Source organism: Bombyx mori, chromosome 21 (genome assembly GCF_030269925.1).
Source record: "Bombyx mori chromosome 21, ASM3026992v2".
Taxonomy (NCBI): Eukaryota; Metazoa; Arthropoda; class Insecta; order Lepidoptera; family Bombycidae; genus Bombyx; species Bombyx mori.
The window spans coordinates 5040268-5056397 of record NC_085127.1 but is presented as its reverse complement, the minus strand read 5'-3'; the positions used below and the strand labels follow the sequence as shown (position 1 = coordinate 5056397).

Sequence of the window (16130 nt, the reverse complement as noted above, 5' to 3'; positions counted from 1 at the left end):
TGCGTTACATTAAAACTAAAATAATTTAATAAATACATTTAAATTTATTTGGATTGGATAATTTATTAAGGAACTTAAACCTAATAACGTGGTTTTTATATTGACACTATCTAGACATTTAAACACAAACTGGTGATAAATCTCCCACAAAGAAATTCGAGTATTTCAACCTAACATAAACAATTAGACACTTCCTAGAGTACATACACAATTATATTATTGATTTTACAATGATTAACACAACTTCAAAAAATTTGTTTAACATTCAATGATGACGTCAAAAATTCTTCAGATGTATGAATTTAAATTGACAACCGTTACAAAGATTGTACACATAATCAATGTACAAGTCTCTTTAGGCGAATATATCAAATGAGTTTGTAATTTCTAAATAGTGACCCTTATGAATGTTCTTCCTATACAAATAGGCCACATTAGGGATTTGACATTAAAAAACTCTTCTGAACGCATGCTGTGTGTGACGTCATTCGTGGCTAAATGTCCACGCGAACCATAGATTAACACGAAACGATTAGCAATATATGACGTTACTTTATCATTGATGGTTAGCTTGATTTTTATTTAGGAATTAGAATTCATTTATCGATTTAATATACGAAAAGATTCAATGATAAATTTTACCAACAGATTAAATTATCGATTAATTTACACCTTTTTTTTATTGCTTAGATGGGTGGACGAGCTCACAGCCCACCTGGTGTTAAGTGGTTACTGGAGCCCATAGACATCCACAAAGTAAAATGCGCCACCCACCTTGAGATACAAGTTCTAAGGTCTCAAGTATAGTTACAACGGCTGCCCCACCCTTCAAACCGAAACGCATTACTGCTTCTCGGCAGAAATAGGCAGGGTGGTGGTACCCACCCGCGCGGACTCACAAGAGGTCCTACCACCAGTAAATATATAACATCTTATAGCAACTTCTTCAATTGCTTTGTTACTACGTAATGTCAGATTGTCTATTGTAATTTTGATGAATTATATTGATATTTACACGAATATAAACCTAACTTATCATTCATACTAATAATATGTGACTAATAAAATGACAACTGGTAACAAAAACAAAAAAATGTTTCATCAGAGAACAAATCCCTAGATTCAATTCAGTTTATTTGCGATTTGATAACGCGAGCTACGACACCCACTGTTCGTGCAGACACTTCAAATGTTCGTAGGCCCGTTTCGTTATGTTCAATCTTGGTTCTATCTCTAGAAGACCGCTCTCGCCTATCAAACTCAAACCGGACAGGCCCAAATACGTGTGCATGGGGTCCGTGCACGTGTCCGGCCATTTCGAGAAACCCCCCACGACCATATCCTGCGTCTCGTACACGTACCTCCTATTGCTGCCGTAGTTCGTCAGCTGTAAAGCGTTCAGTATCTTCAACGAGGCGCCCACCCAGAAACTGTAGCACGTGTCGACCGGCTTATTCGGTCTCCCCTGAAAACCGTCGATTTGCCGGTAAACCAACCAACGCTTCAGACCGTCGATCTGCGCTTCGGATAGCTTGTCCAATTGGTCGGTTAGCGCTAGTGTTGCCAGAGCACAAAACGTCGTACCCCCGTGGGATTCTAGCTCGGGACATTGAGCGATGCCATAGTCGTAGCCCTGAAAATAAAGTTACAGTTATTTTAGATTGTAACATCCGTTTTCTTTAGATGTGATGACGTCTGTTAGAAGTACGATATGATTGACAACCCTCCGTACGAATCATTTTAAATTGCCACGCGGAAAAACTCTTTTCATAAAAACAAATAAAAAGCTGAAAATAATAAAATGTCTGCTGCTTTTAGATTATAACATCGGTTTTCCTTAGGGCGCTTTCAGACTACGCTATAATATAATAGCATACAGTATATAGCTCACAGCACAACAATATCGCACACCATACATTGTTATGGACACGTTCAGACTGTACTGTACTTTATATTCTACTACTATATTATACTATAATCTCTGTGAAAGTGCACAAATTCGGGAAAATGAAATAAAGCCGCTAGACGTAACTTCTCAGGATCCTCCAAAAAGTCCACTGAAAAAAAATTTCATCCCATATCATGTCATCTCATTTCATTCCACTCCATATTATCATTATTCATAAAAACAAGAATATAGATTAAAATAAGACATGACTTAAAGGTCTTAGTTACCGGGTCATAAAATCCCTTAAAAAAAAAAAGATCAGACTGTGCCTCTTGTAAATAAAACCATACTCACTATAGATTTAATGACGTAATCTGTGGCCTTCTCTATATCGAAGCCGGACCAATCGTTCAATATGTAACTGATACACGCAGCGCAATACACGAACCGCATGTCCGACTCGCAGCCCGACAGGGTTGCCGAGAAGTTCCCTTCGTCCGTCTGCAACGCTTTCACGCCTGCAACACATTTCGACTGACTTAACTTCCTTTTTTTGTATCTTCCGGTGGTAGGACTCTTGTGGGTCCGCGGGGGTAGGCACCACCGCCATGCCTATTTCTGCCGTGAAGCAGTAATGCGGTTCGGTTTGAAGTGTGGGGCAGCCGTTGTAACTACACTGAGACCTTAGAACTTATATCTCAAGGTGGGTGATGCATTTACGTTGTAGATGTCTATGAGCTCCAGTAACCACTTAACACCAGATGGGCTGTGAGCTCGTCCACCCATCTAAGCAACAAAATTTTAAAAAAAATCTTCGACCAGTGTAATTACGTAACGTAAAAGTTAACTTGAATTTGTAGGGAGTTGGAAGATCGCCGTTAGCGGCAAACGAATGGAAGCTGTTCCAATTGCATTCAAACTGGAGTTAACGTTGAAACCAATTCTATTATCATCCATCCATCAATCGCATTTTTTTTAATATAATAAGAATCCGTGTTAAAGTACTATGACGTCACACATATATTCACATCGACGTGACACGACGACATTCAGTCAAGGATGCTCTTATCGTCAAGAACGGACGCAGTCGAATATTTAAAAAAAAAAACATGCAACGTCTGTTTGTTTATTTATGAGTAATCGAACGCTCTCCGAGTTTCTCGAGTCTTATCGCGGCGTGCTTGTTGTGAATTAAACAATTCCAACTATGCTATCATTGTTGACGTCCCGAAGTTCACTAATGAAAACGATTGAAATGAAACTTCGGTTGTATAATTGTATTTCTTAGTAAGCAGTCTGAGTAAGCAGAATATCAATCCCTCGGTCCGTTGATGAGTATTCACCAAGTTTTGAGATGTGAGGGCTTCAAACAGAACAGCGTGGATACTTCGCGGAACTTTTATGCTGAATAAAATAACGCTATTCTAACGAATGAATTTACGGTAGGCAGCGGCTTGGCTCCGCCTCTAGCATTGCTGAAGTCCATGGGCGACGGTACCCACACAGCATCAGGTGGACGGTTGAATGCCGTCACCGATCTCGAAATTTAACTAGACTAGAATATTTAGAAGCACGGATCGGTCCCGGTGGGTCGCGATTTCGATCCGGCGGTAGATTCAGCGACTGCCTTTGCTAGGGCTAGTGTTAGCAAATTCGCCAGGTTGAGCCCGTGAGCTCACCTACCCGTCCGATGGAGCTATGATAGCCCCTCGGGCTTATTAGCGTGGGTAGCCAAAACAGATTTTGAAAATATCACGTGGAAGGTGCAACTGTTTAATTATACTAGAGGTCCCGCAGTAGTCGAAATTCGACTATAATTAATTGGAATTGTAAGTTTGTACACTATTATGATTGTATTTTATACTTGTATAATCACAAATTTCGCCAAGACTACACTATAAAAAGTATTAGCAAAGACAAACAATATTTAATCTATTTTCAATTTGACTACAGACGTCAAGAACAAAAGTTTGACAATAAATAGTAAGCATGCGTGTGTGCGTCAAATAAATGGTATGTAGTGTGTGTAATGTTTTCTTTATTGATTTAATGTATCTTTTATGCATTATTTAAAAAAAATATTAGCATTGTGCACTTCTTCTCTATATTCTTTATAAGTGTGGAAAATTTCATACTCCTCCGTCCGCGCAATTTTCGTAAAAAGGGATACAAAGTTTTTGCTTCACGTATTAATATATAGATAACTTGTCATACATTACTGCTTTAAATACTAATTTAGTTGCTGTATAAATTGTTTTTACGTTCGTCAGCAGTATGCTCGTCTGCCTACAAGGGCAATAAAAATACAAATTAAAAAACTCAAGCTTATAGATTTCGGTATGCGTGTTACCGGAGCCTATGGACGTGATTTCGTGTAGGGCGTGGCGTTCACATGTTGGCGTATGCGATGGAATCCTCAACTGCATTGGAATAACTAGCTATACCCAAACCGTAACCTTCTATTTAATGGCAGAAATTGATTTGGCACTAACCTGTGCGGTCTTGCAATGTACCTCCTCGCTATCGTTAGTATTCGAATTAGGAATTAGAAACAATGTTATTATTGCCGACCCCACGACCCCAACGCGTAAATGACTCACCCAAAGCGGAACACAAATACTAATCAATTTCGACGAAGGCAAATTTTACGACACCTCAAACAAACATCGCCGCCCTGTTATTCAGACATCTATATATTAATACGTGAAGCAAAAACTTTGTATCCCTTTTTGCGAAAATTGCGCGGACGGAGGAGTATGAAATTTTGCACACATATAGAGAATATAGAGAAGAAGTGGACAATGCTAATTTTTTTTTTAAAGAATGCAATAAAGATACATTAAATCAATAAAGAAAACATTACACACACTACATACCATGTATTTGACGCACACACGCATGCATACTATTTATTGTCAAACTTTTGTTCTTGACGTCTGTAGTCAAATTGAGAATAGATTAAATATTGTTTGTTTTTATTAATATATTTTTATAGTGTAGCCTTGGCGAAATTTGTGATCATAATAGTTTACAAACTTACAATTCCAATTTCGACTACTGTGGGACCTCTAATTCTCATTAAAAAGACATCAGTTATAGTTATTAACATTGTCGTAAGTAAATGAAATTATATCTTTGTCTAGAACAATTTATTTGAGAGGTTCTTACCTTAATCGGTACACATGAAATGCTCAGATAAACTACTCCGAGAGGCGACGTAAGGTCGACGGTAAGACAGACTTAAACTATTATAGCAAATTTTTGAATATTTATTGTGGAGAATTCAAAGTATAGTCATAGGTTCTCACTCATTTATAAATAAACTAGCTGTCCCGGCAGACTTCGTAGTGCTTCAATCGATAAATAAAAGACCTAAACTTTTGTATAAAATGAACTTAAAACAAACAAAAGGAATCCGTCCGACGGGGGACGACGGAGGACAACACATCAAAGGGAAAACAAAATTGTTATTTTTATTTAATTCCGAGAATTTTCATATTTATCTACCTTTAAAACCTTCTCTGGACTTCCACAAATAATTCAAGACCAAAATTAATCAAATCGGTCCAGCCGTTCTCGAGTTTTAGCGAGACTAACGAATAGCAATTCATTTATATATATATATATATATATATATATAGATAGATATATACAGTCAAACCTGGGTAAGTGAGAACTGGATAAGTGAAAAAACTCTATAAGTGAGAGTAATAGTCAGGACCCGTCATTTTATGCTCTCAAACCGTCTATTAGCGAGAAACAGAAACCTGTGTAAGAGAGAGTCGTTTCTCCCTCATGGACCTCCGTAAGTGAGACTGCTACTTATCTATACCTCTATAAGCGACAGTCGAGCTTTGTTTATTTATATTATTTAAGAGGAACAAATGACAAAACAAATTACAAATTTAACATGTGCTATTTTATGACTCATTGTTAACTTTCGTGGAACTTCCTACAATTGTTTTTGTATTGTTTTCTCGTCAATATTGAACCTATTCTACTTCGTGGAACTAAATAACGTTGTTAATTTATCGCATTCTTTTCGAATGGACACGTGTGCCTGTGTACCGTCCTGTTTGTCGGACTTACTCAGCTTATCGTTAATCAATTGCGAAGGAAAGTTCTGTTCTGCATCATATCAAAACGGAAAATTAAAGTACTGCTATTAAGTGATAAACTTAAAATAGTGAATGCGTTTGAATCCGGAAAATCGAGAAATGAAATTCAGAGGGTGCATTAGCGAGAAACTCGGGTTAGTGAGAAACCTCTATAAGCGAGAATGAGATTGTGTTCCCTTGAACTCTCGCTTATTATAGGTTTGACTGTATATAGATAAATTAGGATTATAAACGTGTTGATTTAATCACCACATAATTTTAAGATCAAGGTCAACATGTTCCTCGTGTTATACTTAAGTTATTTGGATAATGAGAACATGTGTTACATTTAGTCACCTAGTAAGTTAACAGATAAGCTCACGACTCACATGGTATTAAGTAATAATAATAACCGGGAACAAGTCGAACCCGGTCATGTGGCCCCAAACTAGGATTCCATGTACAATGGGCACCAGAGACTGATATACTTATATACGTTTAAATATTATATACTATACATATTATGTACATATATAATAAACATTCAAACAAAGAGCCAAAAAAAAGCAAAAAGACCTGTTCATCCCACAAATGTTTGCCCGACGTGGGAAAAGAACTGACGACCCTCGGCCCAGCAGTTAAGAGCGCTAACTACTGCACCACAGGGTCAGTCAGTAAGTGATTATCGAAACATAGCAATGTGAATGCCACCATCAACCTTGATCCAAATCTCAATTGCATTGTATAATACAACGACTGTTCTATCTTTCGGAATGCATGACTGTTTTTTTTTTGATTTTTTTTTGCTTAGATGGGTGGACGAGCTCACAGCCCACCTGGTGTTAAGTGATTACTGGAGCCCATAGACATCTACAACGTAAATGCGCCACCCACCTTGAGATATAAGTTCTAAGGTCTCAAGTATAGTTACAACGGCTGCCCCACCCTTCAAACCGAAACGCATTACTGCTTCACGGCAGAAATAGGCAGGGTGGTACTGGTACCTACCCGCGCGGACTCACAAGAGGTCCTACCACCAGTGCGTCAATTCAACCTTCTACCAAGGCAACCTAACCCATAGACACAGCCCACTGAGTTTCTCGTCGGATCTTCTCAATGGGTCGCGAATCCGATCCGGTTGTAGATTCTGCGATGTGGATTCTACACTGCTCTTGCTAGGGCTATATTAGCAAATTCTCTCAGGTTGAGCCCGTAAGCTCACCTAGCAATCCGGGCGTAACTAGAATAGGCCCCTAGGCTACCAGCGAATAGGTAGGGGGGAAAAAAAGGCACGCATTATAATACCACCGGTATAAAAAAGAACAGAAAAACACAGGAAAATATGTCTAGAGATAACTTAGATAATCCCTACAACAAACAATCAACTTACCTTGAATTAAGGCTGTTCTGTTGATTCTCGATAGGTCATCGCCCAACGCCAGCAGTATGCACAGACCAGTGTACGTCATCGCTAGATGGCCGCATCGAAATTGATTGTTATCCGGATCCAGTCTTATGTTTATCGTTGAGGAGCCTTGGAAGCCGCATAGTGACATGTCGCCCGCTGTAAATCGTTAGAACTTCTAAAAACACTTACATCTCCTTAATTATCTACCCTAAATGCTGTAAGGCTCAAAAGATTTCGTTGAAGAAGACAGTGGCGTTATAGTGTTTGAGACGGAGGCAAGGCAGAGTACACGCTTGAGGTTTATCCCGCATGAGGGGAGCAACGCCCTCCCTGATCATATTTATAGGACCTATGTCTGCCGACAGCATGGATCGCGGAAAACGATGCTATACTTCTGCAACTTAAGCTTGTCAGAGAGGGCCGCTAATTGTGAGGGGGTGGGGGCAGGGTTTAAGATTTCAATCGGCCATCTGTACGTAGCTGCTTTAGATGTGTTAAATATTGCTTATGGAACCGGCAAAGGGTTTTACGTTCCCGTTCTATGTGTTGTCATTACAATGAAGAGAAACGTGATAACAAAAAGTCGCGCTGCTGATCTATGCTAGTTCTAACAAAGCGGAGTATTCAACTTCCCCAATCAAAGAAGCTGCTGGGTCTTAGATTGGGTGTTTGCTAATGACCCGACTATTCAGGTCATTATAGGTCAGTTTTTAAGAAAAAGTCCGTAAAATCTTGCAGTACTTGTCCTTAGTTCGTACTTGCAGTACGTTCGTACTTGCGTGTTGTGAGCCAGCACAGTTTCTTTTTTTCCTACCTAAGCTGATAGATAGCCTTGAGAGGCTATATCAGCGTCGCCTTTACTAGTAGGTGAGCTCATGGGGCTCTAACCTGATGACGTTGCTAACACGAACCCTAGCAAGAGCCGTGCTTTGCAGAATCTACCACCGGATCGGAAACGCAACCCACTGAGAAGATCCGGCGAGAAACTCAGTGGGCTCCAGCACAGTAAGGTATCATTTTTGCCTATTTCTGCCGTGAAGCAGTAATACGTTTCAATTCGAAGGATGGGGCAGCCGTTGTACCATAAAAACAAAGACTTGGAACTCATGTCCCAAGGTGGGTGGCAGCATTTACCTCGTTAAAGACTATGGACTCCGGTAACCACTTAATAATAACAAAAAAACTTGTAAGACGTTTAACTTTGACTATCCAGAATTTCAATCAACTGTAATAAGTTCCAATGCAGTGAGTAAATTCTGCAAGATAACCTACCAAGCATTCATTCGGTAACGTAAATATTTAATCAGATGCTTATGTAAATTAAGAGGTGCAATTCTAACTAAGTTTAACGTATGTTCGCTCAGCGTTATAAATATTTTCTGGTACTTTGTTATTATAAAGTTTCTGCATTAACAAACTGGGAAACAAAGAACAAGAAAAATCATATATAAAAGACGTCCATACATAATGTTTCGTCTTTACGGTCAACAATCTGTATATTGACATTACTCATGGCATTGTTGTCAGAAACTGCTTGAGAATTAGCCTAGATAGGAATTCCGCCAGATGGAAGTATAGTCGGTAACCAATATGAAACGAAATTTAATATTCTATTAAACATGTGATAAAAACTATATATCTTTTTAACATTTCTGACTGGTGGTAGGACCTCTTGTGAGTCCGCGCGGGTGGGTACCACCGCCCTACCTATTTCTGCCATGAAGCAGTATAATGCGTTTCGGCTTGAAGGGTGGAGTAACTGTTGTAACTATACTGAGACCTTAGAACTAACATCTTAAGGTGGGTGGCGCATTTACGTTGTAAATGTCTATGGGCTCCAGAAACCACTTAACACCAGGTGGGCTGTGAGCTCGTCCACCCATCTAAGCAATAAAAAAACATGCTTAAATAAGCAGACTAAACGACAGCTCTCCTAATATTTAGCCTATGTCTAATCACAAAATCAACAAACCGAAGTATTTTATGTACATGGCACTCCCTCGATACATATATTTACGTACATATCCGTGACGAATTTACGTAACTAAGTCAAAATTGCAAGAACAAATTGATTATAAAACTAAATAGAATTTCGATAAGTATGTTCTATTCCAAAATAAATTGTAAACAAAAATACATTTAAGGATTGGGACGCCAATAACCACCGTCCTTTTAAATTAAAAGTGATATTAAAACAATTTGGTTGAATAACAAAATCGACTAACAATTTGACAATTAAACCGGTTTCTTTTTAATTGATTTGTCAATTGCGACTAACTGAATTCAAACCTCTTCTTCTTTTTCTCCACCTTATCCCACTAGGCGGGGTCGGCACAGCAAATTTTTCTCTTCCATTCTCTTCTATCAGCCGTCATCTCAACACTCCTCTCTCTCTCATATAGTCATTCACACACTCCATCCATGTCTTCTTCGGTCGACCTCTTCCCCCTCTACCTTGCACTACCATTTCCATACATCTCCTAGTCACATGCATCTTCTCTCTACGCATCACATGTCCATACCACGCTAACCACCACGCTAACTGAATTCAAACCTAACAAAATAAATTAGGTTCATATAATATGCATATTTATTTCATTATATAACTAATTGATTTTACGTTTATCATACAAAAACATAGTCATTATATATAATACCGTTGCGTTCTGAAATTATTGTTTTTCCACTACCAGTCCTCTGAGTGAGATCGCTTTTTACGAACATAATCGGACTTACTGTTTTTATTTTTGATTAAGATTACAATAATCAAAATAATAATTCCAACACGACCGTACCATTCAACATATGATTTTCAATATTACTGGTGGTAGGACATCTTGTGAGTCCGCGCGGATAGGTACCCCCACCCTGTCCATTTCTGCCGTGAAGCAGTAATGCGTTTCGGTTTGAAGGGTAGGGCAGCCATTGTAACTATACTTGAGACCTTAGAACTTGAGACATGGATGGACGGCGCATTTACGTTGTAGATGTCTATGGGCTCCAGTAACCACTTAATACCAGGTGGGCTGTGAGCTCGTCCACCCATCTAAACAATAAATAAATAAAATGAAAGCTGTGGCCAGTGAGTGCAACAATCGTTTGAAATCGCGATCAAACAAGGTTCAAGCGGTTGCCGTAAGCATAACAATATAAACACTACGCGACATTTTGAGACTACAGATATAAAACAAAAATACGTAATCGCTTCTCTACGCAAATAAGCAGTACCATTAACCCACGAAGTTTCCCGCCGGATCTTCGTAGTGGGTTGCGATTCCGATCCCACGAAAGATTCAGCGAAGCACTGCTATCTAGGGCCAGTGTTAGCAATTCTCTCAGATTGAGCCCGTGAGCTCACATACCGGTTCGTGAATAGTCGGAATAGCTCCTTAACCTACAACGACTAGGTAGGGACAAAAAAGAACCAGTACCATAGTACAAACATAGAGCACACACAGCAAACCTACGACATAAAGAAATAACTAAACTGATATTGATTAATCAGATTTTTCCACGTGGAATACAATATTCACTATCTACATATTATGTATATTTAAATAAAAGAACAAAAACGGAAGACTGTTCAAATAAACTTGATAAACACGTTAATAAAGATTTATTTATGATGCCTAATGTGTTTTATTGCACGTATTATAATGTTTGTAAATGGTGGAATTTGAAAATACGTTGGCTTTATTTTTTTCCGTGCGCCTAAATGTATCGAAATTAGACATTAAAATCATATAAAATGGATGGAAACTTTACAATTGTAACTATTTCAAACAGGAAGTACCTAAATAAATTGAGTTTAGGTAATATAAATTGTCTAATACTCGTATTAGCCAGGCCATATCCACACTCATAATTTTTTTTTGTTTGTACGGGTGAGCGACCTCACAGCTCACCTTTTAAATAGTTATCAGAGTCCAGAGACATCAACAACGTAAATGCCGCGAGTCAAACCTTGAGTCAAACATTCTAAGTCACAGTTCTTTAATACAATGGCTGACACAACTTTCAACCTGCTTGGAGGCAGTAATAGGAAAGGTTTAGGCTACCTACCCATGCGGAATCACAAGACAACCTTTGTTTTTCGAGTAGGGGGCCGAACCTCTTAGGAGGTATCCGCGCCTAGGGTTGCCCCAAGCAGGGTATGCGGGTCTTGACAGCATGCAGATGTTGGGAGCAGACCGCGGGCCCAAGGATATTTTTGGGATCCTACCGCATCAAATGACTCCCCTTGCACTCTTACACCTGACGTCTAATCTCCGCCCGGGGTCAGAACCCGGTCAGAGTAGGTGAGTTCCTGCGGTCAACACAACAACGAGAATCGCGGTCCCACCCCTGACACCCCTGACCGATGGTTCATCGAGGCGATAGTCGACTACCAACCACGCCGATCCGCGCGAAAAAATTGGTACCTGCCTGCCGGATTCGAACACCGGCACATTCACATCGATCGATATGAATGAACCGGACGACTTATCCTTTAGGCCACGACGCCTTTTGTGTTAGTTCCACTTTCGTGTGACTTATTCTTCTAATCTTTTTTCTAAATCAATTTTTTTTGGAGTGAACTGCTCCCCTACTGTTACAACCTCATTTATATATAAGGCAATGAATTCAACAAAGCAATCATTGAAAGATATTAACACAAAAATGTGAAAAATTTGATTGTGTACAATTTGATACATGATTTATTTATAGAAAATTTTGCATCTGCACCAAAATTAAATTAAGACATAATCTCCTTATTATAAATACTTTTAGGTTTCACCTAACACTTCAAGCATCCTGTTGTACAATAAAACTTCTTGAAAACACTAAACTTGTCATAAATTGTATGAATTTTAGAATTGATTTTAGAAAATTAAAATGAATAAATCACTTACTTTCCTTATCAGGATGTACTTGAAGCCTATACAACCATTCAATAATCCTGGATCTCAGATCAAGAGATATTGCTGATATGGATCCTAAGACATCCAGGCCGGCAACAGAGAAATATGCTATTGTAACTCTGAAATGAAGAAAAAATATTTTTCAACACAATTTTCTACCAATCATTCATATTCAGAAATATAAATAAGATGGAACTAAATAAAAGATGGAAAAAAAAAGGAACAAAATTAGAGATTTTCTTTTCAATAAATAATTATTTTCAATAATAGTAGGTTTTTATTTCAGAATATAGAAATCTCATAAAGTTGTTAACTTATAAAGCTTATATTTTATTTAAGCTTATATTTATTTTATTTCATATATTTATTTAAGTATTATTTAAAATGTTAGTAAATCTAGCCTATGGTTGGGATTGGAAAATACTGCGAACCTGGTGGATTAGAGCATTTGTGATGGACATTGCAGATCCATTGTTGCCACATTAACATAGACCATTTATAAATATGCTCATAATATAAACTCACTCATAATATAAATATACTATTATTTTACACTACCCTAATTTAAGATAACATGTAAACATGATAAACAGATAGCTGGTAACAATGGAAACAGAGGTCAATAAAAGGTAAGCTTGTTTTAAAAATAAAATTCCTACGCAAGAAATCATGTCCAGAAATAAGTTTAAGTACATTAATAGTGTTGTTATGTAGTTCAGTTCTGGTAAACATGACACATAAATGCTGTAATTTGGAGACATGAAGTCTAAATATTTGCTAAATACAGCTGAAGAACTGTTTGAACCAGAATCCATGACTATTTGGCAGCTGAACTAATCATGATGGTAAACATTCTTACAGGCTCATGTTACATCCTACATCCAGTGCCGATTTTACAGTGTTGATAATTGTACCAGACTGTATCAAATATATATGTTTCGAGACACAAGCAGTCTTTCCTGTTAAAAGGATGGCTCCAGTATGCTATTTTACCATGTAATTTTATCTCAAAATAAAATAAACTATTATTATATCGAGAGGTGAAAGGCAATTTGGGTTAAGTGATATTTTTGCAACTCTACAGGTGAGTTTAAAATTTGGAAAAAAATATCATAACAAAAAACTTCTTCAGCTATTTGAATGGGGTAAGCTTAATTGATTTCCAATTAAAAACATTGGATTGTTGATAGTAATTTTTATTTAGAGGATGGAAATTGAAAATTAATTTACTAATTTTCTGGTTGAAGTCATACATTGTGTTTTTTTTGTTGTTATATATTGTGCTTTTATTTACACTAAGAATTTTATAAAATCTTGAGTGGTAATATATGTTAAGGAATATTCTTTTGATACGATCTAATGAAAATAAGTAAGCTCAAATAAAACCGGTAATCAGTCGTTCGAAATGTGAAAGTTTTGCAGCCAAGGTGAATATTTCGGTAATTAAAAACACAGGAATCAACTTTCAATTTTTCAACTTTAAAAGCTTACCTTGTAGTATCGTGTGATGATAGAGACGAAGGCAAAATATTCAAAAATCTCATGAAATATTTTACGTGCTGACGATGAGCCATATCCTTGTTTCCTTCGTTATTCATTATTGTACGTTAATGTTTTGGGCTTCTAAGTACAATTTATTATTGTAACTTTAATTAAAATTTATCCTTATTTATAAATATGAATTCGATTCACATATAGAAAATAAGCACACAATTTATCTCATAATTTGTAATAGTTAGTAGAACTGTTTTTAACTTTAATTTAGAAACGACAAAAAATCCAAAAAGTAAACCGACACACAACCTCTCAACTGCTCTGACATATTCTAGCAATGACAATTGCTTAAATATCCAAATATAATCACTATTCCAATGGCTTAATGTCGAAAATAAAAACAAATGAAATTAAACAACAAAGGCTTAAAGTAAAATTAGACTTTAACTGCATACAGTACAGTCGTTTTCCGAGAAACTCAGGCAAAACTATGACGACCAGAATATAAAATTAATTTATGACTATGACTGACTTTTTCTTTATATAAATTGGCAAAAGGAACAAAGCCTATATGAGATACTTTTTTTTTAAGGGATTTTATGACCTGGTTACAAAGACCTTTAAGTCATGTCTTATTTTAGTTTTTAATCTTATTTTTATGAAAAATGATAAAATGGAGTGAAATGCAATGAATATAATTAATTTGAGACATTAATCAACTGGGATGAAATTAAGTGACGAGATGATATGGGATGAAATATAATCTCAGAAAAATGGTGGTCATTTACTGAGATTTTTCAGTGGACTGTTTGGAGGATCCCGAGAAGTTATGTCCAGCGGCTTTGTTTCATTTTCCCACATTTGTGCACTTTCACAGATATTAAACAGTTAATAAACCACCGTTATTACACATTTAAACCTGAAGAAACACTAAATAGACAATATAAAACAAATCACACAACTTCACTCCTCGCCTTCCCGCCAAAAAGTCCATATGAGATACTGAATGATACCACTGAAGTAGGAAATCTATGGAAATGAAACGTCAACCAAAAATTCGTGCCACTGTGACGTCATCTGGCCCCAAAACATGGCGGTTTTAGTGCTGTACAAAAGATTTCAATGCTATCAGGTTTTATCGATAAACGTTCTTGGCTCATTTTATTTTAAATATTGTTGAGTATTATTTATTTGTAGAATTTATACTTTAATGTGAAGTAAGTAGGTATATTGTTATGTGCAAGTATGATATGATTTAGATGGGTGAAATCTAAGACAAGTTCCTCCTTCGAATTTGCCAAGTAAACGATATGATGATTTTTAAAAGTTGCTACACTGATTTTATAAAGTTGTCGTTTGTCGCAAAACATAAAGATATGGCGTAGTACAAAGCCATCTGCCCATTTCTAGCATGCTAAATGTTATCGTATTTTGAGTACGTGTTTTTCTTAGACTATTACAATCTATTTTAATTGTTTTGCTTACTCTAAAGTCCATAACACACTACCGCAGCGCACCCCAAGGAAGGTGCGCCGCACCATTTGAATCACTTTCACTTGAGAGTGATTCAAATTTTAAACTTATCAAGGGACCGCGTGATAAAAAAAAACACCTACAGAACATTTATTCATTATTAAAAACGTCATTCCTTGTGACTTCCTCTCTAAAATAACTTAATTATTAAATATTTAACGAATTTACAATAGTGTTTTACTCACTGCGGAATAAAACTATTTTATTTAAATAGTTCCGAAGAGATTTTGTCGGTAGCCTTTTTCCCGAAATATCTAAACAGAATGTCTAAATATGTTTTGATGACATATTTTAAAGAGGAATTTATGATTAGTGTCATGATCAATAGATTCCGACCGAAAAATGGTGTCCGATTTTTCGGATGAGGGCTCCATAATGAATTTAAATATATATAGATAATAGTTTTGGGGCATCGACTTTCTTGAGATCCTATAAATAACGTTTTAATTATTATTTTTGTATGTTCTTAGCATGATAAATTACGAAATTTTATATAAGCAATCATATTAAATCGATATCCAAGTCAATAATTAATGTACAACCCAAAACAGACGGCCGAACTGACGTGACAATGACATTTGGTGCGCTCAACACGGCAGATTTTTGGCCTCATTAGATGGAGACGGAGATATTTACGTATATTCATGTTTCATTTTATGTACGCACTGAAATACTGTTATATTGTTTTCCTGCGAGGTAAAGTGCTGAGTAAGAACGAGAGAGATATGTGTTTATGAGTGTGCCTTCAAAATGGGTGCTATTTATATAAGCAATTGTACGTATAGAACAATATGTCGTGTCCCTACTAT

At 36.9% G+C, this 16130-nt stretch overlaps 1 protein-coding gene across 1 annotated transcript; it reads right to left on the bottom strand.

Moving 5' to 3' along the window:
• Positions 1–978: 978 nt before the first annotated feature.
• On the bottom strand, positions 979–14349 carry LOC100463493 (geranylgeranyltransferase type I beta subunit). The gene is given in 5 exon segments (NM_001190841.1): positions 979–1633; positions 2243–2406; positions 7376–7549; positions 12286–12413; positions 13786–14349. Coding segments are annotated over 5 exon segments (1050 nt in total). The 5' UTR covers positions 13893–14349; the 3' UTR covers positions 979–1156.
• Positions 14350–16130: the final 1781 nt, after the last annotated feature.